This window comes from Sorex fumeus, unplaced genomic scaffold (assembly GCF_029834395.1).
Source record: "Sorex fumeus unplaced genomic scaffold, SorFum_2.1 ptg000037l, whole genome shotgun sequence".
Classification (NCBI taxonomy): Eukaryota; Metazoa; Chordata; class Mammalia; order Eulipotyphla; family Soricidae; genus Sorex; species Sorex fumeus.
This window is the reverse complement of record NW_026606094.1, coordinates 77,334,507-77,357,870: the sequence shown is the minus strand read 5'-3', so window position 1 is coordinate 77,357,870 and position 23,364 is coordinate 77,334,507. Positions and strand designations below refer to the sequence as shown.

General features: G+C 39.1%; 1 protein-coding gene across 1 annotated transcript in view; it reads left to right on the top strand.

The window, feature by feature from the left end:
* TBX20 (T-box transcription factor 20) overlaps nt 1-22,105 on the top strand; it is a 53,923-nt gene extending 31,818 nt beyond the window's left edge. Inside the window, exons 7-8 of the mRNA XM_056118229.1 lie at nt 20,353-20,465; nt 21,731-22,105. Of these exons, the coding sequence (XP_055974204.1) occupies nt 20,353-20,465; nt 21,731-22,071 (454 nt within the window). The 3' untranslated portion in view covers nt 22,072-22,105. The remainder of the gene's footprint in view (nt 1-20,352; nt 20,466-21,730) is intronic.
* The last annotated feature ends 1,259 nt before the right edge of the window (nt 22,106-23,364 follow it).

Sequence of the window (23,364 nt, the reverse complement as noted above, 5' to 3'; positions counted from 1 at the left end):
TTTACAATATGGTGAAGATGTTTGAATTAAAAACCCAATTCTTTATGCATCTCAGGAACATTTTCTTGTTCTTTTTTTCTCCTTCACCTCCTCCTCTATACAGAATTTTTTTTGTGTATGCAGAATTTTTAAAACTTCTGTGACACATCTCTTAAATTTGTTTTTTTCTCTTTTGATTAATAATTTACATCTATAACACTTTAGTTCAAATTTCAGGAGCATTTCAGATATGGTTCTTGTAATTTACTTCTGGAGGATGAGGAACCCGCATGCTCCCAGTGACTGAGCCCAGGACTCCCCCGTGGAGCACATGCGCTCCCTCCCTGGTGCGTCTCCCAAGCCCTCTACTGAGTCTCTTTCATTATTTTTTGACTTCTGAGAATATGTTTGCATATCCAAATTGTTTTCTTTTTAATACTTGCTAGTCTGTTACTGCTTTAATATTGGAATCTTCTTAAGTCTTGCAGAATTTTGCTAATACAAATTAGAGATTTAAACCACTTCTGATTTCTTGGAACAAGTCTGTTTCGAGAACAGAAATAGGTTCTGGCTTTGTACTGTCCAGTCACTTTCTCTATCTCATATGTAGTGTGAAATTTTGGTTTCTCTAACTATTCTAAGCTGAGATCAATTTTCAATTAAAGTATGGGTATTTGTAATGCCTCTCAGGTACCTCCCTGCCAAAGTAGGAGGAATAAGTTAACTTTGAAGTAGTTATGCTGAGGTGGAGACATAAGAATTGCTCTGTTTGGACTAGGACCTTGTGGCAGGTAGGTAGAGACAAGCTGGAAAGGGAGTTTCCGCATCACGCTGATTATACTGCCCTCTCTGTCTTCTTAAGACAGCAGCAGGAAATCATTGCTCTTCCCCACACCCAACAAAGAGCAGTTTTTCAGAGCTATCCTGGGTGTGGCTCACTGGTCTTCTCTGATTCCATCTTTCCAGCATTTGTTGTACAAAGCTGCTTCTTACAGCTGCTTAGGTATCTACCCATTCCTGTCACCAGGGCTGCTCAAGGTGTGGTGTAAGTGAAGCTATAAAAGAAGCCTGTACATATTTTCCCTACCCGAAGTGGCTTTCTTCCTTGCATGTGGATAGGTAGTTAAAGTTTCCCTCATTCATTTTCTATGTCATCGGCATTCTTCATGATATTTTTAGTTACTATTGTTTTCTCAGTCACATCAGTGGATCAAAGAATTAAATGAGCATATCTCACCATTGGAATTCATACCGAGAGTCTCTATAAAATGCTTAAACTCTTGGCATCAAATAAATCTTTCAAACACATAGCATTTGGACACCAGCCAGTGGGAGTCAGACCTTTTTTGCTAAGAGCTCAGAGACATTCTGTTAGTATAGATGAGGAAGGTAACCTCAGAAAAGAAAACTTGTCAAGTTAGGAGGAGTGGGGCTTATAGGCATTTTTTTCTACAAGGGTTAAAGAGCAGTGAGTATTTGGGCAGATTTTGTGGGAGTCTCATGGTTTATGCGTGTTTCTTTCATGTGACATTCGATGCTAGAAAGTATTAGGGTCTCCACAGTTATAGGCTGCTTTGTAGAGTTTTGGAGAGAGTAAGATTTGCAATGGGATCGATTTGGATCGATCTCAGGTTCCAGGAAGGTTACAATGCTGCTACATCCCATCTGTTTGGTACTTTCCACAAGTAAGAATGAGCTTCACTAATTTAAGTGGTTGGAAAATTATTAATGGTCTTTGGCAGCATATTACATAAATTTTATTTGTCTATAGAGAAAAGTGTTTTAGAGCATGGTTAGGTTATTTCATATGTATGTTGTATATGGTGGCTTTCATGCTCCAGAAATAGAAGTGAGCCCATTCAACAGATGCAGAAGTCGGCTGTGCTTCAGGAATCCACATCTGGCTCTTAACATGAGGAGCTTGCTCATTGCTGGCTTAGAGCTTTGAGGGTCTGTGAAAATTTTGGTAGCACTGTAGCACTGTCTTCCCGTTGTTCATCAATTTGCTCGAGTGGGCCCAGTAATGTCTCCATTGTGAGACTTGTTATTACTGTTTCTGGCATATTGAATACGTCATGGGTGGCCTGCCAGGCTTTGCTGTGCAGGAGGGATACTCTCTGTAGCTTGCCAGGCACTCTGAGAGGGCCGGGGGAATCAAACCCGGGTTGGTCGCATGGAAGGCAAGCGCCTTATCCGCAGGGAAAGAAAGAAAAGAAAGGAAAGAAACAAAGAGAGAGAGAAAGGAAGAAAGAAAGAAAAAAAGGAAGGAAGGAAGGAAGGAAGGAAGGAAGAAAGGAAGGAAGGAAGGAAATGATGGTAGAAAAGAAAATTCTGAAAAAGAGGGGTTTTTTTTGACAATTTTTAATTGTTAATCACTGTGAATTATAGAGTTACAATGTTATTCATTAAGATTCAAGCATACAATGTTTCAACACCAATCTCTCAACCAGTGTCCACTTCCCTCCACCTACGTCCCTACGTCCCCAGTTTCCCTCCTACCCCCAGCCTGCCTGGAGAGGAAGCAATTTTTTCCACTGCCATTGTTCTAGTGTTCCCTTCCTTAATTTATCCTCCCTTCCTCAATCCAGTAGCAAACTCCCTACTGAAGAATAGTTCTGCACTTTGGTTCTATTCCTTTTGGGCTTTGTTATTTCCTTAGAAAGTTTCTGTATATCCCACATATGAGACAGATCATTCTGTGTCTGTCCCTCTCCTTCTAACTTCGCTCAATATGATATTCCCCAGATCTATCTGTGTAGCAGCAAATTGCATAGTTTCATCTTTTCTTACTGCCCAGTAGTATTCCATTCTGTGTATGTGCCATCCACAGAATCCAGTCATCATCTGTTCTTGGGCACTTGAACTGTTTCCAGATTCTGACTATTGTGAAGAGTATTGCAGTGAACATAGACGTATAGATGGCTTTTCTGGATTATGCTTTTGGACCCTTGGGGAATATTTTGAGGAATGGGACTGTTGTGACCCAGAGGTTTTATATCTTTAGGATTTTTTTCTTTCTTGATTAAATGAACTCAGAATTTAATTCCACGGCCTACTTCATGATGATACTTGGCAAAGATGGCATTATCTGATCTAGCCTAGCATACTCCTCCTTATAGAGGCAGTTGAGACATCCTGTCGGAGCATCATGGCCTTGTTCAGGCCAGAAGAAAGATGACAGAGTAGGCTGGTGGGAGCTTTAAGAAGGATACTTTAGGACTCTGTATATTTTAATTACTTGTGTTGTCTTATTCTGCCCTCTAATATGCACCTCAGTTATTAGGAATAATTGAAATACAGGTTATAATCATTTTTCTCCTTTAGTGTATTAGAAACTTACATTGCCTGAAAGAGGAGAGTATAAAAGGCTTTGATGGTGCTTGTAGTGCAGTAACATTTTATGCCAAGAGCATAAACATTATTGGGAGTTATATCATTTTAACAAATAATATAGGGCTGTAGCAATAGTACGGTAAGTGGGGTGCTTGTCTTGCACGTGACTAACCTGAGTTCCACCCTTGGGACCCCATTTGGTTCCCCGAGCCTTCTAGAAGTGATCCCTGAGTGCAGAGTCAGGAGTAAACCCTGAGTACCACTGGGTGTGACCCAGAAAACAAACCACAAGATATAATAAAATAAAAAGCCACTTGGGAAAGTAGGTGTTAGACTCTGAAAACATCACCTCCCTTCCATGCACACTGGCTCGTTTGGAAGAGGGAGGCTCTTGCCGGCCTGGCTCCAGAAGCCAGTCATGCCTGCAATTATCAGGTCACTAGTTGAGAACCTGATACCCAGCACCATAAGTCTCCTTTCTTTCTGACTCTGACTTTAGAAGTAAACCAACGACAAAGATGTAGGAAAATAAGAGCATGTTTGTGTAATTTATTTTAAATTTGTATATACTGTATCAACCAAAACACATAATTGTTACAGTATTTACAATGAATGTAGTTTTCTGGTGAGAAGAAAAATAAATACTTTAACTCAAGCCTAATGAATAAATTATTATGGCTCATAAACAGTTTGCAAGTTCCTTTAAATATAGTTTTTTCACAGTACTCAAAAGAAGAGAGGAATGCCCTGCCACAAGGGGGAATACCCTGCCACAGAGGCAGGGTGGTGGGGGGATGGAGTGGGGGATGCTGGGACCCGTGGTGGTGGAGGATGGGCACTGGTGGAGGGGTGGGTACTTGATCATTGTATAACTGAAACCCAAGCACAAAAATTTATAAGTCTATAACTGTACCTCATGGGGTTTCACTAATAAAAAAAAGATTCTTTTATGAGCAATGATATGAGAGTTCTGCATTATATTATGACAACATTATGCCTAATATGATTTACTGACTTCACAGAGGGGGTCTATTTGCTGAATATATTGGATAATACAGCATTTTTTGAAAATGTGGCTCGTTGTATATTTATTATTTATGTTGAAAGTAAGGAAATAAAATTTAAATTTAAACGCCCTCCATGAGGAATTTAAGAAAAGTTCTAAATTCCTAACGAAAACTCTAAAATAAATAAATAAATATAGTATTTGGTTTCTAGGTCATACCTGGAGTTCACAGAGCTTACTCCTGGCTCTGTTCTCTAGGATCTCTCGTGGTGAGACTCAGGGGAACTGCAGGATGATGGGGTTGGAACCTGGTGGGCTCAGGGGATCACATGGGGTGCTGGGGACCAAATCTGGGTCAGCCACGTGCAAGGCAAGAGCCTTAACTGCTATGCTATTTCTTCAGCCCTCAAATGAAGTTTAGACAACTTTCTAGGAGATATTTATTTTGAGGGTAGAGTAACATGGTTGTTAGCCCCTTTGTCTCTGTCATTATACCATTGAGGTGACTAAATCCCAGAGAGCATAAGCTATTTACCAGGGTCATGTAGTTAGTTAATAGAGTTGGATTTGCAACTACTAATGGGCTATTTTTTTAAAAATTATAATTTTACTTTTATCAACATGGTCATAGATTCATAAGCTATTAGAGACATAATAAATTTTATAGATCATATAATCCAGTTTGCCCCTTCCCTAATGCATCCTCATTTATAGAGGTATTTTTTTTTTTTTGCTTTTTTGGTCACACCCAGCGATGCACAGGGGTTACTCCTGGCTCTTCCTGCCATTGCTCAGGGGACCATATGGGATGCTGGGAATCGAACCCCGGTCGGCCGTGTACAAGGCAAACGCCCTACCCACTGTGCTCTCGCTCCAGCCCCTGGAGGTATTCTTTTTAAAAAACCCAGTTACTCAGAAACGAATGTATACCTTCTTAGAAAAAAAAAATTTAATCAAATGAAAATAGTATAAGAAAAGCCGTAATGCTGAAAAATGAAAATATTTTTGTCCATCCAGTTTGAATTTCACATTTTAGTAAAAACTATAATAACTTAAAATATCTCCCATATGATGGGAGAGATGATTTTTTTTCCTTTTTCTATGTTATTTTTTTATTTTATTTTTTTTTATTAGTGAAACACCATGAGGTACAGTTGTAGATTTACAATTTTTTGTGCTTGGGTTTCGATTATACAATGATCAAATACCCATCCCTCCACCAGTGCCCATTTTCCACCACCATGGATAATATCCCCCCCACCCCCATCACCCCATCCCCCCTGCCTCTGTGGCAGGGCAATCCCCTGTGTTCTCTCTGGGAGAGATGATTTTTAAGAGATCCTTTTTCCTAAATTTTAGAAGCTATTTTTATATGTTCAAATTGTTAATTTTTTGAAAATTTTTAAATTTTATTTTCATAAAGTTGTTCACAGTAATTGTTTACATTCAATATTTCAACACCAATCCCACCACCATTGCACCTTCTCACCATCATTATTTCGAATTTTCCCACCACCACCCAAGCCTGCCCCATCGGCAGTGCTAAATAATTTTTTGGAGTCTGAAGGCATCTCTGCAGTATGCTTATTTCTTCCGAGATTCATTTTGTGAATCTCTGATTTTGATCTTTTGAGGTTTATTTATGGGTCTTTTAGGCAAGCTTTATAATGATGAGCTTATATGGCTGAGCTGGAGGTGGTTTGTGGGAGTGGCTCCCACATACCTAACTTTTGGCTGTTTAATTTCTTGGTAAACTTGGCCCCAAGTTGTTAGGGTCCGGCCAAAGGCACAGTGGCAGTTTTGGGGTGTCAGGAAGCCTGAGGGCACCATCAGGCTGCTGATGCACTCACCCCGCAGGTATAGGTTGGCCTGCTCATGTGGCACCATACCCTCTCAAACTGTTACTTATCCAAGTTTTCTGAGGGAAAACATTCTTTTCTTTTTTAAAATTTTTAATTTTTTAAATTTTTTTAACATTCTTTTCTAAAACAATATCAAACAAATCAGTGATTCTGATAAAGTAGCCTGACTTATAATTTATTGTGAATTGCCCACTTTTTTTTCTGCTTGTGTATGAAGGACATGCGTTTTCTGCCTGACCATTTACTAAAGTTGATTTATGGCAGTCCTTCCCAATGTGGAGGGACACAGGGCACCACTTCCCAAGGGTCAGTGCAGCAATCTAGAGGCTACTGGTAACTCTGCGTGCAAGTGGGGGTGTTCTTCTTTGCCTATTAAGGATGGTAGAGATGTAGAGGGCCACTGAATAATTTCTTCCAGAACATATTAGGTCTAATATGTTTTGGAACATATCACTAGAAACTCTATAGTCAACATCCTGCAGGGGACTTTTTTTTCTTGTCTTCAGAGCCAGATTTAGGAAATGAAGCATAATGAATGAGTTTTTGAGTTTTTTCCCAGTGGCACAATATACTTACTTTAGTTGTTAATGATAATATAAAAGCATAAATATATATTACTGCTGAAAAAATTGTAGGAATAAGTCAAATAAATAAAAACTGAAATAAAAATAAAGCTTTTCAAAAATTGATTTAAAGTTTCTTTGTTTTTCCAAAATGCATTGCATATTATACTTTAGTTCTTAAATTAAAAATAATGATTCATAATATATCTCAAAATAGACTACTTAAAGTTTTAATTTATTAAGTACTTTATGGAAACTACAAATATTGATATATTGTCTTCCAGTAATTTATACATCTTTAAAATTATTGAGGTGAGGAGTTATTTATAAATACCTAGTAAGATACAACATAAATATGAGAAAATTGACGAGCAAATCCAAATTTAAATATTTTGTTTCCTTTCAGTTTTATTTGGCTGGAATAGATCTAACATTTTCTCCTTGGACACGGTTTTTCCCAGTTCTTTATTTAGAAGACAAAGCTAGAATGTAAATTGAAATAAAATTTAATATTTATTTTATTTTCTCTCTGAAATGGACTACAGGATGGTTTAAACAAAGCATGACAAGTTGTAGCAGCCAGTAGTCTCAAATTCACCTTAGGTGATTATGATTATGTAACAAGTCATAGGAAGAGCATGATATTAGATAATTTGGTTTAGTTATTTTAAAACATTTATTACTTATTTCATGTCAGGTGCTAATATAAAAATTCTTTACGTTGTATTTATTTTATCTTAATTACTCTTAAGAACAAGAACATACTAATATCCTAATTTTATGGTTAAGAAAACACAAAATAAAAAACTGAATTTCTCCACAAGTACACAACCAGTATGTGACAGAACTAGAATCTGAACTCATGGCCTATGAGTACCTTCAGAACTATTGAACTCAGTACTCTAATACCTAACTCCTGCACTCATTACTCCATGAACCCTTCTAACTGCTCCATTAACTGCTCCAAGTACCCTAACTACTATGCTTACGACTCCAAGTTCCCTCCAGACTGCTACAGTACACTAGGGAAGTGATTCTCCACATGTGGACTTCCTGCAGCAGTAACAGCATCGCTTGAAAAACCACTGGCGTGCCTGAGATCTCTTCCATTGTTCTCTAAAGGTGGAACCCCAAACCTGCATTTTGATGAACCTGAACCCACCAGATAATTCTGTCTAATCTGTTGGGACTGCTATAACAAGAATACCAACAGAATAAGTGAACGAAAGAGCAGATATTTCTTTCTCACAGCTCTTGAGGTTGGAAAGTTCATGGTGAGGGTGCTGGCAGATTCTCCCTGAGGGAACAAGAGTCTGATTCCTGGTTCAGAGAAGACCTCTGTACTCAGGTGCAAAGAAGCAAGACACAGAAGCTCAGACTTCTGTGGGCACTGGTCCCACTTGTGAGGGCACCGCATTCAAGACCTTATTTCCTTCCGAATATCCCACCCATGGCGCAATCATTTGGGGGTTGTGATCTCAGCATGAATTTGGGGGAGGGAGACAGCAACATGAATCATAACATACACTGCAGTCTAAGAATCGCTGCCTGGATAAGGTAATGTTTCTGCCTGGTTCGGAGGTTATCCGAGTTGTAATGGAGACAGCCAGGCAGAAATATAATTGCTGTCAATCTTGGGAGAGCAATAGAAGATAAATCTGTTAGATACAGTGGTGGTGAAAGGCAAATGTGAGGAGAAAGGGCTGTTGCAGCTTTATGAGTATTGAGAAATTTGCACTCTATGTTGAAGATAGGGGAAGGACATTCAGTCCCAATACTGATAGCGGATGTTGGTTTTACTTAGCTAGAGTTTAAACACATTGTTCAGATGACCTCAGAGGATTCCGACCATTTTGGCAGAATCTTTATAATCATTGTAGCTACCCTGTTGCTTACACATTTTGGGGCTTTGAGGGCGTCTTTATATGTGTATTATACCTGGAGTTAATGGTGACAGAGTGGTCAAAAGAGATACACATGTACTACTTATTTCTAGAGAAATAATTTACTGTACTACTTTCTTGCTTTGGGATATAACACAACCAAGTATTACAATAACTTAGAATTCCTGAATCATTTAACCTGTTAAGTGAACTATCCCTTATTTTTCAGGGCACAGTATATTAGAATGTTTCCTAGTAGGCTTCCAAACGAAACAAATTCTTTATACTCTTCATTCTGCTGGAACAAGAAATTAGGCAGAAAAATAAACATGGACTGTCTACTCTTTGTAACGTCTTTGAAGAGATGGGTCTGATATGCACCACTGTTTTCAATCACTTAAAAGGCAATAATTTGATTATGCCATTCTTTCTATAAGAGCTGCTATTGCTTTCAGTCCCAGGCCTCACACAAGTACATCACTCTGATAAAAATCCCTTTTTTCTTCCTAGAGATGAGAGTAAGTAATGATACCAGTGATCTTCCAAGGGCAAAATGAGTATAATTTACTTCTTAGAATAAAGCAAAATGTTTCACAAGACAGTGATTTATTTGGTTATTTGGAAACTAATATTCTGTATGCGTAGGTGAAAGCTGTTTAAGTCATTTTTTATGAGGCTCTTTAGAGAGGTGAATACTGAATTCTGCTTTTGAATGTATTTGCTGCTCCAAGTTAGGCATATGTGCTCTATGTCTTGTGTGTGTGTGTGTGTGTGTGTGTGTGTGTGTGTGTGCATCATATTAAAATATGCCATCCATAATTTGGTCAATCTCAGTGATGGTCATTCCTTTTTGATTGTACAAAGAGAAGATGATTGCTAGAATATTTGAAGTCTGTTCCTTTCTTTTGTGATTACAATTGGGTGATTTTTTTCTGAGTTTATTTTATATGAACAATGTGGCATATGACTCAGACTGAAGGACCTTTTATAAGCTTGAGTGTCTGTTTAAGGGTTGCTTGTCTCACTTGACTTTATTCTTCATAATGCACATCACTCAGAGAGATTATTACTTTCTAATCTTGTGGGAATTAAGTTCTTTAATGATATTGGCTCTTAAGGCTACTGGAGTCCAGCATTTCCAGAGCATGAGCATAGAAAGAATAAAACACTTGAAGTTTGAGATATGGCCCAAAAGGCTGAAGCACAGACTTTACATGTGGAATCAAAGATTCTCTCTCTGCCTCTGTTCCCCTGAGCACCAATGGACGTGCCCTAACCCTTTGCAAAAAAAAAAATCAAGTGAAATATGCGCCAGCTGGTGAAATGACCAGGGTCAATAACATACCAAAGCATCCTTTCAATCAACTTCTACATTTAATGTTCTGATCTTTCAGTAAATTAAGATATTTAATTTCAATAAGCCTGCTCAAAGGATTTGGTATACTTAAAAACCAATGGCGAAAGACTCACTAAAACTTAACATTTCATCTTTTATAATTTTATAATATAACTGCAAATAGCAGCTGAGTTAAGTTGTATGGTGATTTTAGTGTTGAGTCTCTGAGAAAAATTCTCTTTGTTTGTATCATATTATTATGAATCAGTGTTATTCCTTTGGATACAAAAATTGTTGGAAAATTCACTCTAAGAGAATAAAATATTTTAGCCTATTTCTGATATACTTTTGTGTGTTTGTTTTGATTTGGCAGTGCTCAGGCCTTATTCATGACTCAGTGCTCAGGGATTGTATTTTCTATATACAATGTCTGATGGGTGTGTGGTATTTGTAGTTTTGATTTGCTTGTGTCCAGTGACAAGTGATTTTTTATATGCTTATTTAGGTCTTTTTCCCATTTGTTATATTGAGTTGCTTTATTTTTTGTTGTTGAGTTGTATAAGCTTCTCATTTATTTTGGAGATCAACCCTTTGTTAGTTGTATAATATAAAAATGTCTTCTCTCATTGATAATTGCCTTTATATTTATGTGCTACTTTACTGCATCAGTCTTTAATTTGATGTAACCACATTTGTTTATTTTTTTCACCTTTCTATTCCCAAACTCCTGCAGTGTGTAGTTCAAGAGTTTCTCACCTCTGTTTTATTTGTGTATTTTCTGATTTTAGGTCTGATGTCTAAGTATTTGATTCTGTTGAGCGTAGTTTTGTGCACAATGCTAGTGATCTAGTTTTATTTGTTTGCTTTTGGATCTTCTGTTTTCGCAACTCCATCTGTTGAAGTGATTTCCTTTCTTCCTTGAGTGGATTTGGTCCTCTGTCATAAATTAAATGTCCATATATGAGTGAGTTTGTTTCTGGACTCTATTCTATTAGTCTGCATGGCCATTTTTCTGCAATAGGAAACTATTTTTACTACCTCTGTTTTGTAGTTCAGTTTTAAGTCAGAGAACACAGTAACTTCAATTTTCTTTGTTTCTCTATGGATTGCCTTCTTTGGGGACCTTTAGTTGATTCCATACATATTCTAGAATTATTTTCCATTTTCTTGAAAAACATTGTTGAGCTTTTGTAGTAATTTTATTGAACTGTAAGCTGTTTTAGGTAAAATTGCCATTTTAAGATCACTTACTTTTAGCCCACAGAATATCTTTCCATTTCTTTGACTCTTCTATTTCTTTTAACAATTACACAAGGATTTTTATATTGTACATTTTATTCACTGCCCCTTTCCCTGTAATTAATATTCTTTTAAAATTTTTTTTGTTCAAACACCATGATTAACAAAGTTACTCATAGTTGGTTTTTGGCATATTCTGTTCCAGTATTGATCTCACTATGAGTGTCAGGTTCTCTCTACATGTGACCCCAGGTTCCCCCCCACCCGCCTGCCTCTTTGACAGGTGCCTTTAATCATTGTTATTTGGACCTCATACTTTTAGTGTGGTTGAGTTTGCAGTTTGTATATCTATATATCTATATAACTGTACCACTCCTCTACACCCCAGATACATTTGTGTCCCTTGACCCCTGACCCCATCACTTCCCATCACCTCTTTTTAATTACACTCTAGATTTCTTTCCTTCTCTGTTCTTCTCCCTATAGTCTGGGGTCAAGTGTAATTCAGGTATACCCCTACTTTAATACATTGTATGATCTCGCTTATCTGTGACATATAGAATAACAGGACAAGAAAATTCAATAAAGCAGTTTTTAGAGAATGAATAGTCTTTTGAGGCAGGTGCATTTCCCTATTTACATATGAAAAGAGGGAGTAAGGAAGTCATACTGAGAAAAATAGTTCTAGGTGGTTTCTCTCCTCATATATTTATTCATTCAATTCAATGAATTTCAGACTAAATATTTTAAATTTTATTTATTTGTTTGTTTGTTTTTAGCTTTTTGGGTCTCACCCAGTGATGCTCAGGGGTTATTCCTAGCTCTGCACTCAGGAATTACTCCTGGCGGTGCTTGGGTGACCATATGGGATGCTGGGAATCAAACCCGAGTCGACCATGTGCAAGGCAAATGCCCTACCTGCTGTGCTATTGCTCCAGCCCCTAAATTTTATTTTAATGTAGAATAAAACCACAACTGTTAATATAATTCTAGAATTGAAATTGATTAGATAAAAGTTCTAATGTTAAAATTATTAAGTATAAAAATAATTTTTATGTGAAAATTGTTATAGTTCATCATGGGATTGTTAAGTTCTTATCTATGGAGTTACTAAGCTGTTTGTTGATAGTTGTGTTATTGTTTTTGATAAGTTTAGTTGGCATCTGTGTTACTTTCTTATCTAATTTGGTGTGCTCCAGCTGAGCTGTCAGTATTGAGGAATTATAAGGTTTCATGTGATCCAGAGGCTTCAGGATCTGTTGTCTGCCTAATGAGACTGCAAGGTGGCAACTGTGGGAGGTGGGCGGGCATGGTTGCTGGGGCTACCAGAAGGATCAGAATGTTGCAGGGGGGCTGCATACCCCAACTCCTAGAAGGCTCCAGAGTTCTCAGCCTGGATCCCAGAATACCTGAAATTATTCACAGATTGGCATCTCTGCAGGAAGTATTCACCAAGTGGTGGAGTTGTGCCCTTGGCATGGCTGCAGGGGTGGGATGTGGGTGCAGCTGCTGGGTCTAAGAGCCAGCTGCTGGGTCTGCCCACCTTCTAAGGGCACCAAAGAGTTTTAAATTGGGGGTGGAGGGACCGTTGTGTCCATGAATTTCAGCTGCTTGCATCTCCCCAGAGATTTAGTTATAAATGGGTAAAGCAGTGCCGTTAGCTATGGGGTGTGGCTCCTGGGGCTTCCAGAATATGGTGGTATGAAGGGGATTGTCCACCCCAACTCCATGAATCTCTCAGAGGTCTCAACCTTAATAGTTTTTTTTATATCAGCTAAAAAAACCAATATTTTTATTATACAACTTTGTCTCCCATCTACTATATTAATATAAAAGTTAATGGTGACAGTGACAGTGTTTTATCAATTTTGTGAATAGACTAACCAACTTCTAATATTATACCAGAAAGTTTTTCCTTTTTATTGGCTAGTTGTATAGTCTTAAGATATTTTATGATTTGTGACTAATTTCAAACAAATAATGCATAGGTCATAAATTCAAGTACATAAGAGGAATATGTGGTGTATAGTATTGATCATCCATCTATTCTCCATTGCTAAGTTTTCATCTCCATTGAAAGCACCTGGGAGCTTTAATAATGACTAAGATTGTGTGTCTTATCCCCAGAGATTATCATTAGTTATTGTGGGAATAGAAACTGGGCTTTGGGATTTTTAGATTTCCCCAAGAGGGAGCTATTGTTCAGGTAAAGTTAAAGCCATAAAGATGATTATTTCCTCTTGCCTTAAATATCTAAGAAATAGGGAAAAGATAAAAAGGATGTTTTGTGGCAATTGATAATTAAACAGTGAAGATAGTAATTCACCAAGGGATGGAAAATAGTTTTATGATGGTCCCAGCTTACAGCATGAAAGCATAGCTGGGTCATGGCATAGGGAATGAAAATATAGGCACAGTTTGAAAGATTCTCTTGTGACTAATCAGAAATTAAAGTTTAATGAAATAATATTAAGAATTCAAAGGACAAGAGCAGAAAAAAAGAACTTGGAAGAACAACAGGTCTGTCTTGAGTGTTCAGTTGAGCACTGACTATAAGGACGGAAATGACCAAAAGCTAGATATAGAAAAACACCTGAGTCGGTGAAAGCAAACAGTTCCAGGTCTTCAGACAAGTTTGGGAAAATCACCTGTTCTAGACCAGATGACTGGTCCCACGTGGTCCCCAGAGGACCACCAGAAGCACTCCCTCAGCAAAATGCTGGAAGTAGCCACTGAGCTCCACCAAGGTATGGTCGAAAACTAATACAACAAAATTAATCAAGTGACAAAATCCAGAACTGACTTAAGTATTATTATTAAAAGACAAAGGCATTAAGGAAATTACTATAAACATCGTTTATATATTTTTAAAAAACTAAAGACATAAAAAGATCTCTGAAAGATGAAAATAAAAATTCAAAGATGAAAGCTACAATATATCAAATTACAGATACATCAGATGGGATAAAAACCAGATTAGACATTGCAGATGGAAAGATTAGCGAACATGAAGACATATCAATAGAAACTAACCAAAATGGAACAGAAAGCAATTTTTTAAAGTAAAGAGAATTAACTGTGCTGGAGAAATAGTACAATGGATAAAGTGCTTATCTTGCATGTGACTGACCTGGGTTTTATGCTTGGCACACCATCTGGTGGCCTTGTTAGTAGTGATTTGATTTAATGGATGGCTCCAAACTTAAGTGTAATGGTTTTCAGCAACAAAAACCATTTTTGTTAGTACAGGCTGTTCAATGGTATACAAGGTGAGCCACTGGCCATATGTGCAGGCATCAATATGTTAATGAAAGCTGTAAGAGTACAATTCAAAGAGGCTAAACAACATCCTCTGCTGTGAATGAAAAATTGTATCAGATGTCAACCTGGATCGACACTACTTCCACTACCCAGCCGTCGCCACACTCCAGGACGCTTTCCGGACCCGCGCAGCCGCTTCACACATCATAAGACACTAAATACACATCTTCCGGAATTGTCGTACCGTATTTGATAGGGTTCAAATATGGTAACACCTACAAGGGTGATTAGAGGTCTCCCCAAAAGCCTCTATCCCTCTCAGAAAGACTGGCAAGCTACCGAGAGTATTCCGCCTGCATGGAAGAGCCTGGCAAGCTATCCGTTGTGTATTCGATATGCCAAAACCAGTAACTACAACTGGTCTCATTCACCTGACCCTGAAGGCTTCACCAACATGGCAGCACTGAGAAGGATGAAAAAGGAGAGGCCGACAAAATCTCAAGGCCGACCTAGGCTGCCACAACGAAGGAAGACAAAAATGATCGTCTGTACTTTCAATGCACGTATGCTAGCATCAGATGCATCCATCGAGGACCTGATGGTACAAGCGTGAATGATCAAGTACAGCATCATTGGTCTAACTGAGACAAGAAGGCACGAATATCACCATGCCGTTTTCGACACTGGAGAAGAATTGTTCCTTGGAACATGCGATAAAAGAGGTGTTGGAGGCGTCAGTGTCCTTGTCAACACAAACTTGGCCAAGAGCATTGATTCATTCGAATGCCTAACAACCCGAATTGGACGTTTACATTTGAATGGATGTGGCTCACTGCCTGCAGTTTCTATCTTTGTTGTCTATGCACCAAAATCGCATTATGATGAAAGAGAAATTGAGAAGTTCTACATGGAGCTAGAGAAGTTTTATAAAGAAGACCACACCTTCTACAAGATCATTGTGGGTGATTTTAATGCCAAGATAGGACCGAGAAGATCAGCTGAAGAACTTCACATCGGGACCCATGGCCTAGAATGGAACGAACAGGGTGAGAGACTGTCTGAGTTCATCATGTCGACCACGACCATTCATGGTAACTCACAGTTCCAGAAGGCAGAATCTAAACGATGGACATGGGAGTCTCCCGGTGGACGATTCCACAATGAAATAGACCATATCATATTCAATCGACGGTTTTGCCTGACTGATGGCGCTGTTGTCCCAAAATTTCGAACGGGATCGGACACCGTCTCCTTTGTGCAAAATTCTACTTCACAGAGCGGGGAGAAAGGGCTTCAAAGTTCAAAAAGAGAACTCTCAGAATGACCACCAACTGGGAACTCATTGGTACTATTGCGGCAACATGGGAATATGCCATTGTTGACAACATTGACGAGGAATATGATCGACTGGTTCAGCACCTCCATGAATGTGTGAAGAATGCCAAGAGAGAGATAGCCACAAAAAATCGCCTATCTTCGAAAACTCTTGAGCTAATTCTCCAGCGTGGTTTGGCGCATGCCTCAGGCAACAGCAAGCTAATGTCCAAGCTCGCAAAGCAGTGCAGAGATGCGATCAAGGAAGACCTCAAAGAGAGAAGAGCAGAAGTACTTACTGGTAGATGCGGCAGAAGCCGGGAAAAGTATTTGTAACTCCCGCCTGTCCTTCCCCAACTACAAGACCAAGATGACTGCCCTCCGACGTCCTGATGGATCCATCACATCCTCCAGAACGGCAATGGAGAAGATTATCCATGACTTCTACTCAAATCTCTTCGATAGCCATGTCCACTTGCCGACATACCAAATTCCACAGGATGGATATGTCGTTCCCAACGTTCTCCCTTCCGAAATCCGACACGCCATTTCGTCGGTAAAGAAACAAACAGCACCCGGCCCAGACAAGGTCAGACCTGAACACCTGAAGAACCTGCCGTCAGTACTCATCAATACACTGGCTCGGCTCTTCACTCGCTACCTGTCTGAATGCAAGGTTCCGTCCCAGTGGAAAACCAGCAGGACTGTACTAATGTTCAAGAAGGGAGACATCCATGACATTGGCAACTATCGCCCGATCTGCCTATTGTCTGTCATCTACAAGTTGTTCACTCGAGTCATCCTAAATAGGATTGGCAGAACACTAGATGAAGGACAACCATGCGAGCAAGCCGGGTTCCGCAAAGGATTCAGCACCATCGACCATATCCACATGATAACCAAGCTCATTGAGGTTTCTCAGGAGTTCAAGATGCCACTCTGTTTAACGTTCATTGATTTAAAGAAGGCCTTTGATTCTGTTGAGACGGAAGCGGTCATTGAAGCCCTAGCCAATCAGGGCATTCAAGCCCAATACATCAGGATCCTCCATGAGCTGTATTGCGGATTCACTACCAGGATCTCATCATTCTACAAAGAAGTGATCGTTGATGTCAAGAGAGGGGTGTGGCAGGGTGATACCATTTCACCAAAACTCTTCAGTGCCACCCTCGAGACCATCATGCGACGACTGGAATGGGAAGGAATGGGAGTGAAGATAGATGGTCGTCAACTACACCACCTCCGCTTTGCTGATGACATTGTTTTAATAACACCAAACATCAGCCGAGTGGCACAAATGCTGGCCGACTTTGACCGTGAGTGTGGAAAGGTAGGACTACAGCTGAATCTTACGAAGACAATGTTTATGAGAAACAGCCTCGTTCCTGACGCCCCATTCGCTCTCAACGGAACGACCATCTCCGAATGCAACAGCTATGTGTACCTAGGTTGAGAGGTCAACATGACAAATGACCTGGCACCCGAGCTGCGCAGAAGGAAGAGAGCGGCTTGGAACGCCTTCAAGAACGTCGAAGAAATAGCTAAGAGGAGGAAGAACCTCTGGCTCCGGGCACATCTCTTTGATTCCACTATTCTTCCTGCATTAACATATGCCTCAGAGACCTGGGCCCTATGCAAACAAGATGAGAACGCTCTTCAGGTCTCCCGAAGAAGAATAGAAAGAGCTATGCTTGGAATATCACGTTTCACTCAAATGAGAGAAAGAATCCGGAGTTCTGACATCCGTCGACGATCAAGAATCAGGGACGCTGTCTCATTTGCCAAGGTGTCGAAAATCAGATGGGCTGGTCACGTAATGAGATTTAAAGATGACCGCTGGACTAGAGCTGTTACCGACTGGATTCCACGGGATGTCAAAAGACCGCGTGGCCGCCCACCTACCAGATGGTCAGACTTCTTCGTCAAGATCATGAACGATCGGTTTGAGGCCCTTCATGTTCCCGGAGCGAACAGATGCCATTGGGCTACACTAGCACGCGAAAGGGACAAATGGAGACGTTACTGGCGCCCACTTGAGCAAATCGACGACTAACGGGAAGTTAAGTGATTAAGTGATTAAGTCAACCTGGATCTACAGAGAGAGTAAAGAGCAACATAGGTGTTAACTGCAAGATTGGGTAGATGTATTTTTTATGCTTCAAATATATAACAACTGCTTAATAAAAGAACAGTAAGAAAGCTGTGTGGGGTTTATTATAATGATAAAATATTAGTACGTCATAAAGGTCATAAGGAAGAATTCAGAAATTATTGTGTCAGACACTATATTTGAACATTAGCACTTAAAAGTGATTTGTGATATATTGAAAATACATACTATGAAAGCTAAAACAATACTAAAATCACAAGAGAATATTAGAGCTAGAGAATTCTCAAATAGTATTAATAGTAGTGAATTTCTATTTGGAAATTTATCTCACTCACTGAGAGAGCAACACTATCAACCAACTTGATCCAATTGAAGTTTACAATATGCTTCAACCAATGTCTGCAGAATATACTTTTGCTTCAAATGCACACATAATGTGTACTAAAATTGACCATCACAGTAAAGTCAAAGACATTCAACTTAGAGAACTTTATTCTCTAGCCACAATGGCATTATATCAGAAAATTAACAGGAAGCTATCTGAAAGGTTCCCAAATACTTGGAGACTGAATACCTCAGGGTGCAAGAAAGATCTTAACAAGAAAAAATTTTTAATGTTGAACTTAATGAAAATACAGCGAAAAAACTTGCAGAATATTGCTGTACCTTAAGGTTTTTTTTTTAGTACTTATCCCTATTTTTAGAAATAAAGAAAAATCTAAAGTTGGTGATCTCATATTCCATCTCAGAAATAGGAAAATAAGAGCAAATAAAACCGTAAGTTAATAGAAGCAGATAAGAAATATTAGAGTAGAAATCATTCCTCCAGACAACAGGAAAAATAATAGACAAAAATCAGTGGAACTAAAAGAAGGGAGGATTAATAAAATAGACACTATCTAAGGCTGGTGATGTGTAAAGGATAAAAAGTACTGATTACTGTTACCAGGAATGCACTATAGATACTATAGGAGCCAAAGGAAGGACGCTAAAGGAATATTGTATTTAATACTCAGGCTTATTATAGTCTTAACAATTTAAATTAAATAGACAGTTGTATTAAATGTATTCACACTAAGAATTTATTGAATAAAGGTCTGGAGAGATAGTACAGTAGGTAGAATGCTGTCTTGCTCAGAATTGACCAGGGTTTGGTCCCCCAGACACCTCTAGGAGTAATCCCTGAACATAGAGACAGGAGTAAATTCTGAGCACAGCACATTTAAATCTCCTCCCCCAAATGTATTCAATACAAAAGATACCAGATAGCTTTGGGATTATACTTTTAGACCATTTCACAAGGAAAACTCCAGCCTAGACGGCTTCATTCAAGGGATTAATAACATTTCTATTCAAACATCCCCTTGATACTAAAACTAGAGAATACATGAAAAAGAAAAGAAATTATTCTCCAACATTCATCATGAAAGTGAATAAAAAAAATTCTGAGCAAAATTGTGTGTAATTGAATCTCTGGCTTGTAAAACAGTGAATTGTGTTTTTGTTTCACAATTTAAATATTTCTAACATTTTAAATTCCGTCAGTAACATTGAACAGATTAGCAGACTAGAAGAAAACTAGAAAAGTAAAGAAAACTCTGGGGAAAATCCCTTATCTTTCTGAACCTCAGCTTTATATTTTGGAAATCAGGAAAATAGAGCTATTTATTTTGATTGGAAAGAAAGAAGTAAAACTACCTAGGGTCACAAATATTTTAATTATCTTTATAGAAAATAAAAATCTCATTGAAGTTGCCTAAAAGAATAAATCAGTATATCTCACAAAGTCACAGAATACAGGACAATGATTTAAAATAAGTTGTGTTTTATGTACTACTAATCAAATTAATACTTGCTGACTCTGTCCTTTTTAGTCTTAATTTCAAAATTGTCATGATCTAAACTATCCATATTGTCATTTGCACTATGCATGCACTAGATTTATTAGTGTAATTCTTGACAATTAATGATATTTTAAACCTACTGGCAACACTTCATCAGTGGTCAAACCAGTGCAGTTCCTATTGGCTGCATTTTTGATTACCACAGTCAAGGAGAAGGTTCATAACTTCCTAGTACATCTAAGCATTCTCTTCCACATACCAGAACTCTGCTCCTGTGGAGAGGTTCCAGAGCTCTCTGTTCTCTCATTTAGGTGAATGTCTCCATCCTATGCTATTTTATTGTATTTTTATCCCTGAGATCACGATTCTGAAGAGTTAGCAGACCAAATCAATCTGTCCTTGAATGGGTGGGTGGTTTTTTGGTTTGCTTTTGATTTTCTGACTGAGAAAATTTTCTGGTTAGTAAATTGTCTGGTTTTTTTTTTTGGGTTTTGGGTCAACTCCTAGTGGCATATGCAAAGCAAGCACCTTCCCCACTGTACTGTCTCTCCAGCCCAGAAACTAATCTCCATTTTTGCTCAATTTCTGCGTTTACTCAGCCTGTATCTCACTGTCTTGATAGGGAGAGTGTGGAGAGCCTGATTCAGAAGCATTCCTATGCCCGTTCACCCATCCGTACCTACGGAGGAGAGGAAGATGTGCTGGGAGATGAAGGCCAGGTGGCACAAAATCGAGGTAAGGCACCTTCCAAGTGTGCAGTAACTGAGAGCGGGGCACCCGAGGACAAGGAAGGTGGGTAGGCGACACTGCTTCCAGGCAGACTGGCTGAAATATTTCAGTAGTTTCTGGGTAGGATGTGGGGGAGCTGATGGCCACCCAACTCTATATTTTGCTTTTGTGTCTCAAGTGATCATGCTGCTGTAGATTTTGTATGATTTCTGTTTGCTAATAAAAAAAATATAGCAAGTCTCACAAGTCACCAACCCAAGGTCTACAACAACCACAGAACTCTTGGACTCTGGGGAAAGTCCCTTACCTTTCTAAACCTCGGTTTTATAGTCTGGAAATCAGGAAATAGAGCTATTCCGCTTATCTAAGGAAGGCAATGGAAAACACTAATAGGAAAAGAGAGGTCTCCTATAGATGAACAGTGTAGAGGAGTGGCCACAGTGCTGAGCTGGGCAGAACAAAGATACTCCTGGTACAGGGCTTTCTGAGGGACCTTCGTCCCTGACTTCTGGGAAAAGGAACCCACAGTGACCAACCCTAGGAACAGGGCTGTTCACATGGGGTAGATGTCCTGATATGACTTATGTCCATATAGTGGAAGAATATCATGGGCCAAACACAGGACCTCTCCTAGTGAAGTCCCAGCAGGTTCCTAGTGCTTCTGCAATCAGAAATATCCATGTTCATACTCATCTAAACATTTGGATACTGTGATGTAAGAAAAATTTGGCCTTGCAGCTTTTTAAATACTTAATAATAATGATCAGAGTAAGAAGTTGGAGAGGTAGGAGAGGAGCAAGGCACTTGCACTGTGCCAAACTCGGTTCAGCCTGTGGCTCCACACATGGTTCCCTGAACACCAGGGGATGTTCCTGAGAAAAGAGAACAGAGAACATGATACAAGCTGTCTGGAGTTTCTTTTGAGGAAGTTATGTCTTTACCATTAGCATGGTATTGGCGTTTTGGTCACTCTGTGGGAACATGTAGGCTGTTGAATGAGTTAGGCAATTTTACATTTGGAAATTCTTCTATAGGTGTGTATCTGTTTCCCCTGAAGGGTTGGTTTACCTCAGGGTTGATTTGTTTGTCTTCTAAAATTGAAGACCTATTAAAAAATAAATAAATAAAATTGCAGACCTATAAATGTGTATTAAACATATACACGTGCATGCATATATATGTGAATATAAAAGAATCTTCAAAAGTGATTTAACTCTTGATTTGCTCCTTGAAAAAGAGTCTCTAGTATAATGAGTTGTTTCTCCTTATAGGATCAGCCTTCACCACGTCTGATAACCTATCTCTAAGCTCCTGGGTATCATCATCTTCTAGTTTCCCTGGATTTCAGCACCCACAATCCCTGACTGCTCTCGGCACCAGCACAGCATCCATAGCAACTCCCATTCCTCACCCCATCCAGGGTTCTCTGCCACCATACAGCCGACTTGGGATGCCTTTGACCCCATCAGCCATTGCCAGCTCCATGCAGGGGAGTGGCCCCACATTCCCCTCCTTCCACATGCCCAGATACCATCACTACTTCCAGCAGGGCCCCTATGCTGCTATCCAGGGACTGCGCCATTCCTCTGCTGTGATGACACCGTTCGTATGACTCTTCTGAAAGCAGGAGAAATCCAGATACAGAATGTGCAGATAAGGATGGAAATATTGGAGAAGGCGGGGTGGGTGGGGTCTGGGCTATTGGAGCAGGAGCTCTCTAATGACATAGGACTTATTCAGAGGAGAGCTGGACTCACAATAAAATCTATTCCTGAAGTTTGCGCCATGGACCAGGATTCATCTGGAGCAGTGGGATAGCTCTTGTGCTTGAGAATCTTTGTCAAGTTCTCAGCCAGCATAAGTCATGCAACTAGACTATCTGTTTTACCCTAAAGTGAATAACAACAAACCAGATGAATTTTAAGGTGCATTATTCTTAGTTTCAAATGCTGTGTTGATGCAGTACTGTATAAAATCAACATGTATAGGTTTTCTTTCTGCTTTCCACAGGTTAAAACAATTTCCAAGAGGTAATACTGTATAACATAAGCATAGTATCTAACTTAGATACGTTTCTCTTTGTAGAAGTGAGAACCGATAGAGAGATTATTTGTAGTGCTGTAGCTTAAGCATGTTGAGTTTTCCTTTGTGTTCGTTTGATGGGGAAGGAGATGAGATTATGTTGATGCATTCTGTTTTGTGGAGTGATGGATGGTGATGACCTCACAAAGTTCTTGTTCTGGTATAGATGGACCAGTACATGAAAAGCGTTTCCCCCCCACAATTTCATCTCTTTTAATCCTTCCTTTCTTTCTAGCAATTACCTGCTCTTTATAAAAGGGAAAATCTTCCATACACAATTTTGAAACAAGAGGCTGTTTGTGTTACAAAGGTTTTATTTTCCTGAGCTGCGTTTTAAAAACATGACTAACTATTCACTAAGAACATTAAAATTTCTACACAGTGACACATTAGAAAACATTAGACTTGCTTTCACTTATAGCTGTGATAAAAAGGTTTTGCTCTACTCTGACAGGATTCTTTTTGCCATGGGGACTACAGGTCTCTTTAATTTTATGTCAGCTTTGGAAAACTTGGTGAACCTTAAAATGCAGTAGACCAAATTTCCGTTTCACATGTCTGCTTTGTTATTAGATAAGGATTTGTGAGTGTCCTTCAGACATGCCCTTTCAGCTACCCTTTAACCTGTGCTTGTGAGGATTTATCAATCCTTATATCTGATATTTTGTCATCTTGTCTCACACTTAGCAACTCCTTTACTAGGTCCATAATATGAAATTGTATGCTGACTCAGTGTGTCCCTGACTGAAGCACAGGCAGTGTTTCTGATTCAGTGTGAAGCATTTATCCCCCTTATTTTTAAATCTTGTCTTCTAGTGTTTAT